The 20,264-nt window shown below is 45.3% G+C and overlaps 1 protein-coding gene and 1 long non-coding RNA gene across 2 annotated transcripts; one reads left to right on the plus strand and one right to left on the minus strand.

Annotated features, from left to right (window-relative positions):
* Positions 1–77: 77 nt before the first annotated feature.
* Positions 78–18,968, plus strand: LOC134810395 (uncharacterized). The gene is made up of 4 exons (XR_010158254.1): positions 78–324; positions 3,059–3,153; positions 18,043–18,201; positions 18,854–18,968. It is a non-coding gene; the product is annotated as an uncharacterized LOC134810395 (long non-coding RNA).
* Positions 8,940–11,669, minus strand: GPR31 (G protein-coupled receptor 31). The gene has a single exon (XM_527566.4). It carries the CDS (start codon positions 11,518–11,520, stop codon positions 10,561–10,563), a length of 960 nt encoding a protein of 319 aa, XP_527566.4. The 5' UTR covers positions 11,521–11,669; the 3' UTR covers positions 8,940–10,560.
* Positions 18,969–20,264: the final 1,296 nt, after the last annotated feature.

The raw sequence follows: 20,264 nt of genomic DNA on the forward strand, positions 1-20,264 counted from the left end.
GAAACCAAAATCCTCCGCGCAGGTTCTCCTGCGCACTGCGCTGCCCCCAGCGCAGAGGAGCCGTGTTCCGGGAACACGTTTCCTGCTCTAAAACGTCCGGTGTGTTCCGGCCCCAGTGCCTGCTCAGGTTTAAAGGGGGTTTCTTTTGCTAGTACTTAAAAAAGTTAAAAATAATCACTACTATTAAATAGATCTTTAGTGTGTTTTAAATGGCAAAAGCACTTCACTCAGAATTGGTGATTCTGTTTCATGCGTGTGTTAAGTGGGGATAGGCTTGTGGCAAGAGTTGGCTGCTTTTATCTTGCTGAATGGAGAAAGTATAATGTAAGTATATAGCTAATAGAGCAATTTGAGTTTCTGGGCCCTGTCCAGAGGTCAATAGGAAATCTGGTGAATTTTCATTTCTTAATAGCACTATAGAAATATACGACTGGCGTGGTGTTGCGTGAGAACTGTTTGGTTTGGTGTAGAGCAGAGCCCATGCCACCGCTCTGGGGGCCGCAGAGCACAGCGGGATTTAGTAGGGCCGTCTGGGGGTCGCCGTGCTGTGTAATGCGGGGGGCACTGGGAGGGAGGAGAGGAAAGCCTGAAAGTAAGAGGCACAAAGCACACGAGGGTGAGAGAAGCTGCAGGTGGTGACAATGGAAATGAAGGGGTAAAAGGAAACCTTTTGAAAATCTGCACCGCCAGCCATCCCCGAAATCGCTGCCTCTGGGGAACTGGAGAGCACAGCACATTCCTGACTGTCAGCCGCGGCTCTCCAGGAAGGCAGAATCACAAGCGGTGCATGTAGATTAAGGGATTTATTTAAAGGCATTGGTGCCCAAGCTTGAGGCGGGCGAGTCTGAGACCCGCAGGGCAGGCTGGCAGGCGGGAAACTCAAGCGCAGTTTGTACCTTACAGAATGCAGGCGGGATTCCTTCTCCAGGAACCCGCGGTTTTTGCTCTTAAAGCCAAGGGATTGGATGAGGCCCACACACATTGCGGAGGGTCACCTGCTCTACTCAGAGTCAACTGAGAACAGGCGCTCATCACAGCCTCCGCATACCCCCGCAGCAGCGTCTAGACTTGCGTCTGACCATCCGGCACCACGGCCCAGCCAGGTTCACATATCAGATTAAGCATCACACTTCCCAAGGAAGTGACACCAAAATTATGTTTGAAACCCAGTGAGGTGTGGTCCACACACATACATGCCTGCAGGGACGAGGCAGGGACCTGAATGAGAGAAGGGTGAGCACACCCCACTTCTGGGCGCCAGCTCCTCGGTCCAGCCAATGCAGAGCAGAGTGAGGGCCCAGGGCTTGCAAATCTTCTGGTGTTCAAGAAGAGCTGAAAATCTAGCCTTTTAAAAATGCAGAGCCTCACTTGAAAGTAGGTGATATAATATAATTTTAATATATTCACTAAATATAATGTGAACGTTTTAAAATTATTTGTGAGCCAATCAAAATCTGTCAGTCAGCTGAATTTAGGCCTTGGGCAGCCAGTTAAAGGGTTGTGAAATGAACGGTATTTGAGTGGTCAATACACAGCCGCCAGCTCGGGAGCTTGCTCCCCACCCTAGCTGCCAGGTCTGTGATGAGAAAGCAGGTGTTCTTGGCCTAACAGAGAGTGCATGTCTGGATCTAATGCCTTCTCTCCTTCCCTCTCACCTGCTTCCTCCTCCTCCCTCTTCTCCCTCTGTAGACAGAGATGCCTCTTGCCTGGAAGGGCTGCCTTGGCATCTAGGAGCAAAGGGAAACTCTCTGGGGCTGATTTCCTTCCCACTCTTGTCTCCAGAAACTGCTAGAGATGTAAAGTGAAAATGATAGAAGAAATGTCACAGAAGGAAAACTCAATTCCCTTGTTGACTCAAAGTGGCACATTAAGAAAACTGTCACTTTTGATTGAAGATGTGGGGAGCATTTTGTTCTCCTTTCCATGGGCTGAGCTGGGCTGACAGAGAGGATTCCTTCATGTGCTCCAAGTGGCCACAGCCTGAACTGGCAGCCACATCCCAGGGGAGGAGGTTGACACACACAAAGTTGGTGGTCTTGGCCCAACTCAGTTCCTTGGCAAACTCAGTTTTTTTGTCCTTGTATGACTTTTGGAAGCAGGTGGCTGCTGGGAAATGCAGTCCCTAGGTTTCACCAGCAGATAGGAGAGAGGGCAGAGCCATCCCCTAGAGCCTACATTTGGCATTTGAGTCCTAGTCTTGTCCCTTGCTGGTTGTGTGAGTTTGTGTGAGTTATTCCAACTCTCACATTTCCAGTTTTCTTATCTGTAAAATGGGTATTAATGATAGTACTTATCCCATGTGTGTTTAAGATGAAGATGGGTTATAGGCAAGAAAGCCAGGGTAGGCAGGGTGGAAACTGGTTATCATCTGCTAATCAGCCGTGGAGGAGACCCAGCCTCTTCCCCAATTCCTACAATTCCTACCATGTTGGACTCAGTTGGTTTAACTTAGGAAACAAGAAGTAGTTTGGGCCCAATATTAATGCTGCTATCCTTTATTGGAATGTTAAATACAACAGAACTGTTTCATGTTATTGTATACTTTTGGAATAAAATCTATAAAAGAGAAATCCTCTAGCACTTCTTGGTTGCTAACTCTTACATATGTAAGTTTTCTTTTCATTTAAAATACTCTCCAAAAATAATCTTAAGTTCCCATATCTGTAGATGCATTGCTGTTTTATTCACTCATTACAAAAAGAGAGTCTGATCGATTGAGGGTACAGAATGCAATGTTTCCCAAACATACTTCATCATGGAACTTTCCTGTGGGGCATCTCCAAGGACAAGCGTTGGCATGAACTCACATTGAAGGAGGCTGCTTTAGCAATTCAACGTTTCCAAGAACCTTACTGGGTACAGATTAGTATGACCTCCTTTTTATAGACACGGAAACAAGGTGGTTATGTGACTTGCCGGAGGGTGTAAGTTACAAGTGACACATGGAGAACCTGGAATTTTAACCCAAGGATGTCTGGCTTCATGCACCATCTACCTCAGCCTCTTGCCTTGTTTTAGTTCTTTGGAAATTAAAGGCCTTGTCTTTGTCCTCCTACAGTTACTACATGATCATGCTGTGAAGCATTTCACTGAGTTTCTTCTGGGCGCCTGGATTTGGTGACCGTTTGGTGGCCTTTAAGAAGAGACTTCATGGTAAGATGTTTCTGCAAGTTTCCACCAGGTGCAGGTGATGCATTTGAGTTGACAGCAAGCAAGCGTGCTGCCAGGGTCAAACGCTGGCCAGGACCACAGGCTTCCAGCACCTTCCCGAGCCCAAGCTCAGCATCTGTTCTCCTTGCCAACACTTGTAGATGTTTTTCTATTGGGGTATGCAGGAAATTCTCCTTTGGATGGCTTTAATATATTTCAGTTCTGTCCTAGCCTTCTATTCTGCATGGGTGACAGCAGGTCGAGAGCGGCAGACACACAGCTCTTGGGGACTGATGGCACAGCAGACAAGGGGGCATGGGCAGTGACGTTCTGGAGAGTCGGCTGTGAAATATTCAGGAATTTGGACAGCCAGTTGTTAAAACTGTTGGTAGCTTATTATCAGCCATGCTGGGAGTATATATACACTGGAAATTGGAAAATGCTACAAGTCAAAACTGCTGCTGCTTTTCTTTTTCCACAGAGAGTCAGTTTTGCCAGTACACCTCTGGATATAAAGAAAAGCAAAATATAAGTGAGCAAAAATAAGCCCAAAGACAAAAGTGGCAAGGAGGAGAAAAATGGGGGCTACAGTCTGAAGGTTAGTGTTCCCCACAAAATTCATGTTTAAACTCGTGGTGGTAGGGTTGGGCATGGTGGCTCATGCCTCTAATCCCAGCACTTCAGGAGGCCGAGGTGGGTGGATCACTTGAGCCCAGGAGTTTGAGACCAATCTGGGCAACATAGCGAAAACTCCATCTCAACTAAAAATACAAAAATTACCCAGGCATGATGGTGCACACCTGTAATCCCAGTTACTTGGGAGGCTGAGGTATGAGAATCCCAGAGGTGGAGGTTGCAGTGAGCCGAGATTCCGAGATCACGCCATTGCACTCCAGCCTGGGCAACGGAACACAACTGTCTCAAAAAATAATAATAAAACAACCTGTGGTGGTATTAAGAGGTAGGGCTTTTTGATTAGGTCCTGAGGATGGGGCCCTCATGAATGGGGCTACTGCTCTTATAGAAAGGGCTCAAGGAAGTTCCCTGGCCTTTTCCACCATGTGAGGGCACAGCAACATGGTGCCATTTTTGAAGCTGAGAGCAGCCCTCACCAGACACTGGATCTGCTGGCACCTTATCTTGGACTTCCCAGGCTCCAGAGCCTCAATCAATGCATTTTTGTTATTTATAAATTACCCAGTCTACAGTGTTGTGTTAGAGCAGCCCAAAGAGACTAAGACAAGAGGAGACCAGAACGTAAGAGCGCTGGAGCAGTTCCAGGAGATCTAGGACTGCATCTCAGTTTTGTCGTTTAGTGGCCGTGTGGGCTTGGCCAAGCTCCTGAGCCTCTTGGAGTATCAGTTTTCTGATCTATAAATGAGGATATTGATACCTTCCTTGCTTACCTCACAGGTTTTGTCAACAAGAACTACTTATTATACAACTACATTGGGGCTTTTTGCATTTTGGCTGTGCTGGCTTATGGAAGCAGGCACACACTGGGTGTGTGAGTGTAGATGGTCTACACTCTCGAACCATGTGTCTGATTTATGGAAAAGTGTGTCAGAGTATGAGTCAGTTTTCTCTTGCTGCAACTGAATACCACAGACAGGGTAATTTATAAAGAATGGAGGTTGATTTAGCTCATGGTTCTAGAGGCCGAGAAGTCCAGGATCAGCAGCTGCATCTTGTGAGGGCCTTCTTACTATGTTATCTCAGAATGGAAGAGTAGAAGGGCAAGCAAGTGTTTGTGAAAGAGAAAGCACAAGGGGCCAGGCTCAGTTTATAACAACCCATTCTTGCTATAACTAACCCATTTATTCATGTGGGTGGGGCTGCATGACCTAATCACTTCCTAAAGGCCTCACCTCCTGCCCTCTTAGAATGACAATTAAGTTTCACCTTGAGTTTTGGAGAGGACATTCAAATCACAGCAGGCTGATTATGAGGAAGCGAAGATAAAACAGCCAGGGCCGTATAGGAGTGCCTGTCACATTCTTGTAAAGGAAGGTCATTAGCTGAACTGGGTTTTGAAATGTCAGAGAGTGAAGGAGTAAGGGAGCATTACCTGCAGAGAAAGAAGAAAACAAGAGGGCTGGGCTCTCTGTGTAACAGCAGCATTGCTGCAATGCTGGGAGGAAGGCAGGAGAAAGGGTGCTACTCAAGGAAGACAAAAGAGAAGATATTTCGCTCTCCTGTTTTCACTGTACTTTTGATTTCTCACCACAAACCACACAATATTTTTTAAGGGTCCCCCTTTTATTGAAAAATCTTGCGCCATTTGTGGAGAGGAGAATGTGGCCTTCTAAGTTACACCGAGGGAAACGTTGATCACTCCTCTGCATGTCGGGCAGGGTCTGGCCTGCAAGCAGCTGAATTCCCCTGGGTGGTTTTGAGTGGTACTTTTGTGTGCTTGTTCAGCCGTCTCCACAGTCCCTTGAAGAAGGTGCAACTATCTTCATTTTTTTCAGATAAAAAAGTAGACATCATGTGTTGTTGTGCCCAAGACCACACAGCTAAAGAGCAGCAGAGATAAGACCCAAACTGAGGGCCTACAAGCTTCCAGTCCAGTGAACCGTAAACCAAAATGTGGAGTATGAGACGAGCGGAGATGCTGCAGTTTCCTGGACTTAAAGACTGTAGGCCTTTAGTTTGAGTCTTATCTCTGCTGCTCTTTAGCTGTGTGATGGAATGGGAGGTTCAGGCTCCTGTTCTAATTGCAGAGCTTGGTGGCATGAGAGGAGATGATCCAATGGCACATGGAGCTGTCACGAGGGCGCTCTGCCACTGATCACGGTCATGCTGACAGAATTCCTGGATACACTTGTCCTCTAACCTGCGATTTCAGTGACAAAGAAGACTTAAAAATGGAAATGGCCTGTGAGCTCATGGACTAGAGTGTGGTGTGGCCACATCATACACTTATTGTCGGCCTGGTTGTAGTGTCCAGGTTCCAGCTACAGAGATTTCTTCTTAGTTTCTGAAGATACTAAGCATTTCCTGATTTTCAAAGAAGCACTTTTCCACTTCACACCCATTAGGATGGCTACTATAAAAACAGACAAACAAGCTGGAGAAGAACAAGTGTTGGTGAGGATATGAAGAAACTGGAACCCTTGAGTGCTGCTGCTGGGAATGCAAAAAGTGCAGCTGCTGTGAAAACAATATGGCAGTTCCTCAAAACATCAAACACTGAATTGTCATATGATTCAGAAATTCCACTCCTGGGTATATCTGCAAAAGAACTCAACTAGGTCTCCAAGAGATGTTTGTACACCTGTGTTCACAACAGCACTATTTACAACAACCAAAAGGTGAATGTAACCCATGGATGAGTGGATAAGCAAAATGTGGTATATGCAAGCAGTGGAATATCATTCATCCTTCAACAAAAAGGAAATTCTGACACATGCTGTCACATGGGTGAGCCTTGAGGATATCATGCTAAGTAGAATAATCTAGCCATAAAAGGAAAATCCTATAGGTTTCCAGTCATAGGAGGAACATAGAGTGGTCAAATCCATAGCGAGAGAAAGTAGAGTGGTTGTTGACAGGGGCCGGGGAAACGGAAGTAGGGGGTTGCTATATAATGGGGCAGAGTTTCAGTTTTACCAGCCGAGGAGAGTTCTGGCGGTCGCCGGTGGTGGTGGTTGCACAGCAGTGTGATGTACTTAATGCCACTGAATTGCACTTACAAATGATGAGAATGATACATTTTATGTGTCTTTTACCACACACGCTAAAGAGGCATTATGAGGATGGCTATTATTTGAGGACCTCACAAGTACTTAGTGGAATGTTCTGGAAGCCCCTGAGAGTCACGAAATGCATTTCACAGTCCCCAGCCATGCCCACAGGCAAATGCAGAGTCCTTTTATTGTCCTGACCTTTAAATAAACTGAAAGTGTTGATTTTATTACTGGCAGAAATGATTATGAGAAGACAGAGGACGAGCTTTCTCTAGCTGTCACCCAGTAGATTTTAGAAAGAGAAACAACTAACGAGTTTCCCAGCTGATAGCATTGCCTCCGTATGGACAAGAAATTCATCACTCCCGTGGAAACTGAAGCTCCCGGCTGTCTTTCCTGGATCTGCCAGAATTCTGACGGTGCCGATTTGCATGACTCTCAGACATGATGGTGCCCCTGCCTCATCACAGCAAGTGAGTCACGGGAGAAAAGAAACTGGAACTTGCTGTTGACAGCAAAACAGTCGTGGTCCTGACACTCGCCATTCACCGTCTGTCCACACTTCCCTTTTGAGTCATTTCCTTATTCAGAGACAATAACGTGGAGAAGAATAAGACCCTTGTTATCTCATCTCCTTGAAGAAGAAACCCCATCTATGTGCAGTGCTGTGGATGCTCCTTTGATGAGATGGGGCTGGACACGTGAGAAACATCCCTGGAGGTGGGGGCCACTCGCGTGATCCTCAGCCTCCCAAGGGACAAGAAAAGTCCCATTTCATAGATGTGAGAAGTGAAATGAGGCACACAGAATAGCCATAGGAGATCCCAAAAGGATCTGCTACACAAGAAGAATGATAATCAACCTTTGATTTAACAGAACTTTTCAACTTCCAGTTCATAAAACACCCTTCCCACGCCAGGTTCTGTGTTGAGAATACAGAGGGAAAAACTATGTCCCCAAAGCCCCCACAATCTGGTTGGGGAAGTAAGCAATGAAAATAGAATTGTGTGATCACTTAAAAACAGCAAATTAGTATTTACTGAATGCTTATGACATACTGTGCTAAATGTTTTGTGTTATTTTACTTAATCCCCACCATAATCCCATGAGGTACATTTTACTATCCCCATTTTACAGAAGGGGAAAGTTGAGAGCAGTGAAGTGATTTGTCCCAGGTCACAGAGCTAAGAAGTGATGGGGCAGGATGTTGTTGCCCAGGCCCTGAGCCACTCACCCGGTGAGTCTTAGACCTGACTGCCCATTGATAGAATTAATGAGGGGACTTCAGACCTACCAGTGCCCAGGCTCCTCCCAAGGCCAACTGAACCGGAACGCCCGGGGCTGGCCGAGGTATCAGGGCTTCCTAAAAGCTCTGGACCCCCCAGGCCTGCAGCGCTGCATCAGGCACACCTGTGAGCAGAGTGGAGGGCTGCCAGCTCCACCCAGGAGATGTCAGAAAGAACTCGAGAGACAGCGGTGTGGAGCTGAGACCACCCCAGATATAGGCGGATTTTGCCAGGCTAAAAATGCACACAGGGAAGGCAGAGTGTACAGAAAGTTGTGGCATCCTGGAGAAAAGACAGTGCATTCCCAGGGAAAAAGCCATAGATCACGGGGTTTGGGAGAGTCTGTAGCCCCATGACATCCCCGCGCACAGTGCTGGACTGCAGAGCTTTTCCTGTGAGTGGAGGGGTGGGCTGTATCCCTCCAGTGGGAGCCTATTCCTACAGGGCATCTGTCCCCACCTGTGGGGGTCTATTCCTACAGGGCATCTGTCCCCACCTGTGGGGGTCTATTCCTACAGGGCATCTGTCAGGGGACCATGCCACTTCACTGTGTGGATTCCACCTGTGCAGAGAGTTATGGATCTCAACATCCAACAGCAGAAAAACAGTTAAGAAACACCCATAGTGTCGACTATTGTGTAACCGTGCAAAGAATCCTTATGGGGCATTTATTATATATGAAAAATGATTCTGTTAAATGTTAGGTTTTTCAAAGCAGCACTTAAAATTATATATGCATTAAGATCAGGGGAAGAAAAATGAAGATATTTCTTTTCTGTTTCAAGGGAAGAAAACAGGCACAGTGTAGAATGAGTCCACATTAAAGAATTTTATTCAGACATTTCACAACTATCTGGTCACTGTTCCCTCCTTAGCCCTTTGAAATTCTATTCACTTAGGAGGAAATAAAACCTCAGACAGTAGCAAAGTAATGCTGGTAGAATTCCAAATTATACTCCTTTCATTGGGCAGATTTTTACATCCTTCCTTAGCAGAACAGGCGGAACCCACTCCCACATTTCAAATTTGGTTCTGATAAGGAACCTCCCTGGCAGGCTGTCAGCTCTGCAGATGGGAGACTTGCCATTTTCTGTTGCCTAGAGCCATCATTTTTGACCTCGAATTTGACAGAAAGCTTGGGACTACCCCTGTGGGATAATTGAAGGCATCAAAACACCACAGAACTGATATTTAGTACAAAAGTGTTTTATCGTGTTAGGAGATAAAGAATAGTTTCTGCACACGAATAACATGAGTGCAGCTCCAGGGAGGCTGAGGGGCAGCTCACGAGGCCCATGTCGTGACAAGGCAGGCCTCCCGCCTCCTCTGGGCATGGTGCTGACTGCTTTTTGGCCCTAAGCAAACTGTTAGGTTTGAGCAGAGAATGAGAGATAAGGCAACAAGGAAAGTGACTTTGAAAATCTTTTATCATCATCGTGAGACTCAGTTTTGGAATACAATTTATAAGGAATGAGATGAAAAGATGGCAGCTGTTGTAACGGCATCCAGAGGCTGGGGCTGGACGCCTGCCCACCTTCACACTATGGCCCATGGAGCCCTGGCATGTCCCGAGCACCATTGTCCACCAGCTGTGCCAGCGGGGTTGGAAATGACCATTTCAAACACCACGTGATAGCTTACATTGTGCACTTCTCTCAGGAGGTATAAAGTTCTGTGACCTTTTTTTCACATCGGGGGAAGCAAAGTACATTTCAGAAGCCTTTTAGACATTCAAACTTAAAAAACAGCTCTAGAGACAAATTCCAGAAACGTATCAGGAAAGCGTTTCTTACAGTAAACTAGGGAACTCACTACATTTTCCTTAACATAATGTATAATCTAGAAAAATGAAGCAAAATTTTATGAAAACAAAAATGTTATGTTCCAAATAAAGGCTAGCATGTACGACAGTACCTTATATACAGCAGAGTCTCTTTTTAGAACCAGGGCACTTTCTGATGTCGGTCATCCCCAGTCTGCACAGCAGGTGAGAAGAAAACATAGTTTTTTTTTGTACTTAAAACTGAAGCATAATAAATGAAAATGACTCGCTGAGACCAAGTAAGAGTTGGAAAGATGCCATCACCCGGCTTTCTTCTCTTCCTTCACTGATTTAGCAAATTACATTTCTTCAAGTGTGGAGATGCAGTAGCTGCCCGACTTTTCAGTTCAGCAACTGAATCTGCATCATAGTTGGGTAGGAGGAGGTTCTGGCTTGTTCATTTTGATTTGCCACTCTGCAAGGTAAAATCACAGAGGACCATCCTGGTCAACAAAGTACAAGACCACACCTGCAGCAACTGTGCCCATGTTTATGCTCTGATCCTTGTATTGCAGTCTTAAGACTTCTTCTTCCAGAATCCCAAAGTAGGAGTAATTATTATTTAGGTCGCAGGTAGTTCCATAAACACGGGCGTTGAGGACGCTGGCTGTTGTCAGGAATAGGAGTCTCTGGGGTTGAAATCTGGGGGCTCTGCTGCCTGCCCTTTGCCTCGGAGGGTGTGGAAGACCCTCCGATAGGAGCTCCTGAAGGTGGGGCTGGAGAAGCAGTACACCACGGGGTTGAGCACACTGTGCAGGTAGGTGAGGCTGCCCGTGACATCCGAGGTATGAGCCACCACACAAAGGGCCCTGCAGCTCCCCAGATTCTGGAAGATGTGCATCAGGACTCTGGCCAGGAAGCAGGGCAGAAAGCACAGAGCAAACAGCACCACCACCAAGGTGACCAGTGCCTGGGCCCGCTGAAGCTTGGGCTGTTTCTCAGGCTCCCGGAGTCTTTTCTGGAGAGCCCTGATGATGCCTGCATTGCAGAACACGATGAGGCCAAAGGGGAGGACAAACTGAAGGCAGGAGAGTGCTTCCTGCCAGATGATGCTGAAGGAGCCGTCTGCCCTGGAGTAGAAACTGTGGCACCTGGTGGAGTTCTGGGCGGCCTCAGAGATGAGCAAGCCCGGGCAGGTGAGGGCGACCATCAGGAGCCAGACGAGGCCCGAGACCCCCAGGGCCGCCCGAGGAGACAGCAGGTTGACCTTAAGCCGAGGGTGGACCACACGGAGGTACCGGTCCAAAGCCACGGCGGCCAGGAAGGCCATCCCCACGCTGCGGCTGAGGTCCAGCAGGAAGCGCAGGGCCCAGCAGCCCACACGGCCCGGATGCCAAGCCTGGAGGCTCAGGTAGAAGGCGGCCAGGAACGGCAGGCACGCAGCCAACAGCAGGTCAGCCAGGGCCAGGTTGAGCAGGTAGACAGCGTACGGCTTCCACACCCTGACCCGGAACAGGAAGGTCCACAGCGCCACCGCGTTGCCCAGCAGACCCAGCCCACACTCCAGCCCCAGCAAGACACCCACAGCTGTGGCCACCACAGTGCTGGGGGCTGAGCAGTTTGGGAATGGCATCACCCGGCCGTGAGGGGCTGCAGGCACAGCTGGAGCAGGTACAGGAGGAACTCTGTGCTCTTTCTTACAAAATGAAAGAAGAGGCCTTTTCCTGCCACAGAGTAGACAAGATCTACATTTGCCCAACAAGAACAGTTCCTCAGCAGAATAGAGTCCACAGCAAACCAAAATTCATTTGGGGAAAGAGGATGAGCAGGGGAGGGAAAAGCCCCTTTGCAGTTGTGTTCTGTTTTCTTCCGCCATAAAAAAGGGGAAATGGTGTTTCGCTTCACATCACCGGGCTGCAAAGCTGAGGAGTAATGTCCTACAACGTCTGGGGGTCCAGGGCTTTGCATCCACAGTCATGAAAGAAGGAAAAGTCTAATTATGCAAAGACTCCTATGTCTGTAAACAATTAAAATAACAATGGAATCAAAAAGATTGTTCTCTACTTTGAATATGTTTCATGGGGAAATTTTCTTCTTCCTTTTCATACATAAAGGACGCTTGCTGGGATCCTTCTGCATGGGGCTTGATTTTACACACTGGTCAGATGTGGTCCCCACACTTAAACTTGAAAGGGGATTTGAGACAACCTGCTCATTCCATAGCCGATGGTTTCACTTGTACTTGTGTTTTGTTAAATACAAATTTATTTTATTTTCTCTGCTGGAGTCTTTCCTACCTAGTACACCACTTGGATTGGGATCTGGACCAGCAGGGCCTGGAGTGGGCCCTGGAAGCATGGAAAAATCAATGGCTTGTAAAAATGCATAGAATCCACTAGAAAGTTAGGTTCATCAGCCAGGGACATACTCCATATATCCATGTGTCGCTAGTGACAGACAATGCCTGGCACACAGCATTATCAACAAGCATTTCTTTGATGAATAAACGTGTGCAGTCATCATTACCCTCTGGTGACCCTAATACATCTCAGTCCTTACCCATCAATGACCCTATTATACTTGGTTCTCACCCAATGTTGACCCTAATTTACCTTGGTCCTTACCCACTATTGACCCTACTTCATCTTGATCTTTTCCCACTTTTGACCTTACTGCATCTTGGTTCTTACCCACTGATGATCCTAATTTATCTCAGTCCTAACCATTCTTGATCCTACTTCATCTTGATCCTTACCAACTGGTGACCCTACTTCATCATGGGTCTTACCCACATTGACTCTAATTTAAGTTGGTCCTCTCCCACTGTTGACTCTAATTTATCTTGGTTCCATTCAGCCTGGTTTGAATTTTGGAGTTAAGTAAACTTTAGCTATAATTTTTGTTTCTCCATTTATTAGCAGTGTGGTTTTGGGAAAGCAAATTAACTTCTCTGAACTCCAGGCTCTTCACCTGAGAGGTGAAGATGGTAACACCTTCTTGAAGAGTTCTTTTGAGTAGTCAAGGTACTATTACAGGTAAAGCACTTAGCGCCATGTCTGGGCGTTGTGAGAGCTTGATGCTTTTACTAGAGTATTTATTAAGCCTCTCTGATGCATACGCTTAAAAAAACTATTCTTTATCTCTTAACGCGATAAAACACTTTTGTACTAAATATCCGTTCTATGGTGTTTTGATGCCTTCAATTATAGTATCCAAGTTTAAGGCTTTAATAATTATTATTACTAAAGTATACTGCATGTTCATTGCGTGTCAGTCATTGTTAGTGCTGGCCTAAGTTATTTCAATGAACCGTACAATAGTGAGATGAAGTAGATACAATGTTAAGCTCTATTTTATGAGTAAAGAAATGGAGGCATGGTAAGATTAGGTAATTTGCTCAAGGTCACAGGCAGGTAAGTGGTGGGACCAGGACCCTCCCAGCCCAAATTTCAACCAGAACTGGGTTCACAGCTTCCCTATAGTCCTATGGCTAATGGGTCAGGCTTCACTCCTTTTCAAGTCCCATAGGGCTGTGATTTGTATGATATCAAGGTAATTTGACTTGCATTCTTCTTGCTTTCATTATTCCATTATTTTTTAAAATGGGACTACCAGCCCACATATCATCCCATTTCTATGTCATACAAGTCCGCATGCCTCTTTGTTTTCTAAGGAGGTGAATTTGGAGAGTCCTCCAAGCATCTGGAATTGTGGAAATGTCCCAATTAGTCTCTGCACAGTGACACCTTCTATGAGTGAGGATCTCTGGTTGCATGCTCATTACGACACGTTTCCTGGGGAACAAGAGGATAGAGCACAACACTAACCTGTGGGTGCTGTAGTTAGTCTCATTTGGACGAATGTTGTCAGGCACACAATGACCCTCAGAAAAGCTGGCAGCAAATTCAACTCTTTAGTGATTAAAGTTTCATAAATGCGGGAAAGAAATGGATTGAAATATCTTTCTTGCAACACACTAAAAACTTTAACAGACCTCAAAAGCTACTCCTTAATTTCAGATTTCAGTTTATACCAATAACTTCCTAAATTATAAATATTTTAGCTCAACTGGCATGTGAACATTAATAATTACGTATTTTCCTTTTAAAAAACTTCTGCCCCTTTTTAAAGTACTTTGATTCATCTTTTTCACTTCTGAAAGACATTGAATTGTTTTTCAGACCATCTCTTTTAAAGTTATAGTATTTGAGCTTCTCCCTTAGGGATCTTGATTTATTAAACCTTATCACTCCTAGAGACTATTTTCAGTCATTACTACTATTTCTTCAATACTCTACTTGTTTAGGAAACCTCTCTGTGTTCATTTCAATTTTTATGCTGTATATTTTATTTACACGTGTGCCTAACTTTAAATGAAAACTGAATTATTGCTTAAACCCACACATACATTTAAACATACATTTACAGGTTTTTTGTTTGTTTGTTTTTTTAGAGACAAGGTCTTGTTCTGTTGCCCAGACTGGAGTGCAGTGGCAGTATCATAGCTCACTGTAATCTCCAACTCCTAGGCTCAAGGGATCCTTCTGAGTACTTAAGACTACAGGTGTGTGCCACCAGACTCAGATACAGAAATTTAATTCTCTGCATTTTTCCTTTCTAATTTTTCTGTTATATCTTACAATAATCAGAAAGATGGTTATTCATAAAGACTGAATGAATACTCAGACTTAGATTCTCCTGCTACTTATTGCAAAGTTAGCCTGCCGTGAAGTCTAGGGAGACAGTACAATTCCCACAAGACCACCTTCTGCCTGACATTAACTTAAAGTTTGGAGGTCCCCAAGACCACTCTCAGGTTAGATAATCCTCTAGAAGGACTCACAGAACTCACAGGAATTTGTTACATTCATAGCTATATCTTTTTTTACAGTGAAAAGACACAGGTTAAAATCAGCCAAGGGAAGAGGTGCATGGGACAGAGCCCAGGAAAATTGTAAGCATGGGGCTCCCATTGTCCTTTTGCTGTGAGTCAGGACAGTGTTACTTTCTCAGTATCGATGGATGACAGTGCCCAGACCACTGCCACACTGGTAAGCTCACCTGGGTCTCCTCATCCAGAGTCTTTATTGGAGTACCTCATCCAGGCATAGCTGGCCATCCGTGAGGCTGTGTTTAGTCTCTAGCTGCTCTGGGGGCTGAGCTACAGCTGCAGGACCAAAGCCCCCACCCTAAACCACATTATTACTGTCTGCCTGGCTGAGGGTCCCCAGGCAAACAAAGACATCCCCATTGGGCATGATATCCTAAAGCCTGGGAGGTGACCTCCTGGCTACTGAGGGCCAAGATCGGACCTCTTTAACTTTGCCTTTTGGGAAAAGTTTAGCTCTTTTCTTATTTATTCAACAAATTTAGAACACAATGAGTGTTACTCATTTTATACTGAGGATACAAATGCTTATAGTGTTACTAGAAAGCGGTCCTGATCCGGACCCCAAGAAAGGGTTCTTGGACCTTGTGCAGGAAAGTATTCATGATGAATTCATAGAGTAAAGTGAAAGCAAGTTTATGAAGAAAGTAAAGAATGGCTACTCCATAGGCAGAGCAGGCCCAAGGCCTGCTAGTTGGCTATTTTTATGATTATTTCTTGATTATATGCTAAACAAGGGGTGGATTATTCATGATTTTTCTGAAAAAGGGGTGGATAATTCCTGAAACTGAGGGTTCCTCCCCTTTTTAGACCATATGGGGTAACTTCCTGATGTTGCCATGGCATTTGTAAACTCACAGTGCTGGTGGGAGTGTCTTTTTAGCATGCTAATGCATTATAATGAGCGCATAATGAATACTGAGGGTGAGCAGAGCTCACTTTTGTTGCCATCTTGGTTTGGTAGGTTTCGGCCAGCTTCTTTACCACATCCGTTTATCAGCAAGGTCTTTGCGGCCTGTACCTTGTGCTGACGTCCTATCCCATCCTGTGACTAAGAATGCCTAACCATCTGGGAATGCAGTCCAGTAGGTCTCAGCCTTATTGTCCCCAGCCCCTATTCAAGATGGAGTTGCTCTGGTTCAAATGCCTCTGACAATAGCACACTCTGACTTTAAGGGGCTTATGTTCTAGTGGGGAAGACGAATGTGGAAACAGACTTGTAGAGAACAATATGATACAATTAGCTAGAAGGTGCATCTGCAGTGGAGGTGGGTGTCATGAGAGAGGTGTCATGGAGAGAGGAGAGTGAAGAGAAGTCAGCTAAGGGGCTGAGGGATGGGGAAAGCTCTGGGCAGGGAAGGTCCAGTTGGGCAGAGGGGACTGCCCACTGTGTGTGACCAGTGTTAGATTTTGAAGGAAAGGCGAGGGTTAAAGAAAGACACATACATAGAAAGAGGGTGGCTTGACAGCAAATGCAGGCTTTACGTCCAGCATAAAGCCAACAGAAGTGGGGGACCAGCCCAATGCCAGTGCCCACTGCGGGCTTACAGGCTGGGGCAACGTAAACGTATGGGCAGGAGGGGTATGGGCACTATGGCGTGCGCCCGGCAGGATATTGAGCAGATGTTCCCATGATGAGGCACTTCTGACCCTTGTTCGGGCGCAATGTGGTGCTCCTTGCACTTTCTCCCAGAAGAACATGATAAGAGGCGTGCTGTTTCCTCAGTCGGCCTTTGTCCACCTTGTGGTCAGGTGGTTAGGCAGGATGCTTCTCACGGCCCAAATCCCTGTGAAATGTTTCACTTTGACGAAGGTCTGCAAAATAGCGGGGAGCTTACCAAATGGTGCAGTTTGGACTGACACCCAGTTGTGAGATATTTATAGCGAGCTGGAAGGGCTCCCCATTTTTTTCAACCACAGTCAGTAACTTTCTTGTCGACTCTCACAAGTTCATTGCATTTCATTTTCTTGTCTTGCTCTCATATCCAAACCATCCTCCGTCTCTGTAATGTCACCGTTTCCTCTTACTGCAGAAACACCTGATTTTCCTAAACCTGGCTTCCCTCCCAGGTCCAGGTCTTGCTAACCCCTCATTTCTCTTGTCTTATTTTCACCTCCAGCCACAGGGAAATTGAGCTTCAGGAGAAAGGAGCTATGGTCATTTCCGAAAAAAAAAAAAAAAAAAGGAATCATTGTAGAAAAAGAAGCTGGGAGTGGTCAGAGGCAATGTACAATCTTGGAAGTTAGAAGTTGCGAGGCCTGTGATGGTCCTGAGCACGTTTGAGTTTCTGAAACCACCTTGGCAAAATTAAATCAGTGAGAAAATTGTGACTGGGGGAGATCTTGATCTAGCCAGCTCCCTTCTGGCCTTTAGCTTTCACGCTGCCTTAATTATTCCTGGGCTCAGGCTGGGCTAGCTTTGGGAGATAAATAGTTTGTAATTGAAATGATAATAGCCCTTCCCCAAAGCTCAACAACCTTTGTAAAGCTAATGAGAGACCACCAGGCTGGGGGAGGGGAGGAGTCTGAATTCTCCTAAGGTGTAGATATGAGTGATTGTGGAGGTCACAATGCAACTTCCCCAGTTACTCCTCAGGTAACATCACTGTTGTAGAACCTAAGATTGTCCTTTTGAGATATTGTTTTAAGTTTTTCTGCATGTGTGACACAGATGCCTCCGCCTGGCTCCACCTGGATGGGAGCCTCAACCTGGCAACAGCTCCTGTGACCCCACCCAGAAGTGACTGACTACACAGGAGGACCCTTTCCCACATGCCCATGACTGCACCCCCCAGGCAGCAGCAAGCCCCCGTGGCCTAGCTACCCCACCCCTTCCCACCAAACTACCTTTGAAAAACCCGTCACCTCTGAGCTTTCCGTGAGACTGATTTGAGGAATAACTCTGTCTCTCGCATGGCGTCGGGGGCCTTGTGTCAATTAAACTCTTTTTTTACTGCAATGCCATGGTCTTCGTGCAGTGAGCAGGAGGAACCCATGAGGCAGTTACATGTATAGTTTGGAATAAAATAATTTTAGCAGCCTCAATATTTCTACAATGTGAAGACCATCAAAGAAATGAGTTACTAATGAAATCAGCATTTCATGTATAAGAAGTCATTTTGAACATAATTATATTGTTATAGAAAAAATTTTAGTCCTACAAAATAAAATTTTAATGAAAGTTGAATAATTGTATTGGGACTCCAACACTGTTGAAACATGAAATGTGCAAATGTGCTTGTTAGTAAAAACAGCTTTTTTTTTCAGTTTTATTTCAACAGGGTTAACATAAACATAGTGTTTTAAGCTTAAAATGATGGAAAACCCCTACGTAGATCTTCCAACGTGGACATTCCAACAGGAAGCTATAAAGAGAAGTAAAAGTGACAGCACATTATCAGTGAAAAAAAGACTAGGTTTAAAAAGGTGAGTTCTTGTTATGTTTATTGCCACTGGAGAATTTGATTTAAGACATCAGAAAATTGCATTATATTTTTGGTGTAACATGGATACTTTAAACAATATTTTGTTCATTCATTTGCTTGTTCATTCAACTAAACGTATTGTGAATAGCTCCTCCATGCAAGCACCTCTCCGGCCCTGGGGGTGCAGCGGGATGTGAAGCAGAGACCCTCTGTCCATGGAGCCACATTCCGCCAGGACCCACAGTCCGTGAGCATGGAGGCAGGAGCACCGGGAACAGCTAACTGGCCGGGGCCTTCTCAATAGGGAATGTCTTAGGCAGTATTTGAAGGACACCTATGGGTATAGAGAACATACTGGGAAAAGGAAAGACACAGTATTTTTCTTAGAACTTGAAGAAATTTCTGTAATTGTTTTTTGGAAGAAGAAGTAAAAGTATGGAACACCATCATTTAAAATGAGATACTAAAGTGTACTCTTCAGTTATAAAAATTAAAACACTCTCATCATGATGCAGAAATAGGAAGATCCATGGAAGAGAAGAAAAAAGCAAATAAAGTTGAGGATGTGGAATATGATAAAGGTGCCTCCAAGTACTTTGTACTTCTGTTTTAAAGAATGTTTTCTGCACATTGTTTTCTGTTCCACAATACAGAATTACAGACGCTCTTCCAGTTGGCAGACCCGAGTCAGCCAGGAACTGTCAACCTGGAGATGAAGTGCCTCGCTGGGTGGCCTGCACATCATGTGTGATGAGGGAAGTGCCCCTGCTGTCACTCAGTCATGAATTCCTGTGCGTGGTGGGTTCCAGCAGTCAGCCAGAGGCTATCATCAAACTTGTTTTGCTTTGTATTAAATTAAACTCACTAGAAACAGTGCAAGGTCAGGAAAGGCAGTTATCAAGGCCTTCGACCTCTAAGACTTTACATTTGCTGTGAGTAGACCTTAGCATGCCAGGAGAAGTTTCTCATCAAAACCCAGCTTCCATCAGCAAAGACAGGAGGAAGCCAAGTCAGGACCAGAGCCCCCTCTTTCCTGTAGACGGAGGATACATTCAGGAACTCAGTACCTGGAGGAGTGGTGAGCAGGGGGTTAGCAATGATATGGTTTGGATTTGTGTTCCCGCCCAAATCTCATGTCGAATTGTAATCCCCAATGTTGGAGGAGGGTCCTGGTAGGAGATGATTGGATCATGGGGGCAGATTTCCCCTTTGGTGCTGTTCTCATGATAATTGTCCTAGCACAGTCTCTTCCTCTCTTTCACTATGCACTGACTTCTCAGGCACCTGGGACCACATCTCACACTCGTCTTTAAGCCTTGCAATGGCTGCACAGTGCTAGGCACTGGAGGTTGTTGATTAGTTTACAGTTAATGAATTAGAAAATAATAAGGAACAGAATAGAAACATGTTGAATTAAGCTTTTACTTTCACTGATGACTCAAAAGTCCCATGATTTTGTAGTATTTCAAGACTAATATTATGAGCATTAGTTTTCATTTTTCTTGCAACTATTTAGTTCTGTCTAACAGAGCTCTGACTGGGTAAGTATCAGGTCACAGAATATTTACCACAGGTTCATATGATGCAGTAAACCTGTGTCTTTCATGGGGGATTTTAGCTAAAGCAGCAATTAGAGATGTCTGTCAGATGAACCCCTTAGCTAATTGTTAAGCTGTACCTGACGTCTCCCATGAAGACAAGCGGTCAGATCCTGACGTCTCCCATGAAGACAAGCAGTCAGATCCTGATGTCTCCCAAGATGACAAGCAGTCAGATCCTGAAATCCATGACTGGTGACTTGTGAAAGTCTAGTGGATATTCTGCAATGACGTGCCATGAGCCTCTGTCATTTCACCTCACCATCATGCCACAAATTAGTACTCACAGCTGAGAGTTTAGACCTAGAAGGGGCAATAAAATTAAGTTCAAATACTGTATTAAGGGACTTGCCCCAGATTACATAATTCTTTTGTGTAAAGGCCAAATTATACAAATCCTCAGATTCTGAGGTCGGAGTTTCTTTTCCTATAACATGTTTCTTCAAACATAGCTGTATCCACATTT

Source organism: Pan troglodytes, chromosome 5 (assembly GCF_028858775.2).
Source record: "Pan troglodytes isolate AG18354 chromosome 5, NHGRI_mPanTro3-v2.0_pri, whole genome shotgun sequence".
NCBI lineage: Eukaryota > Metazoa > Chordata > Mammalia > Primates > Hominidae > Pan > Pan troglodytes.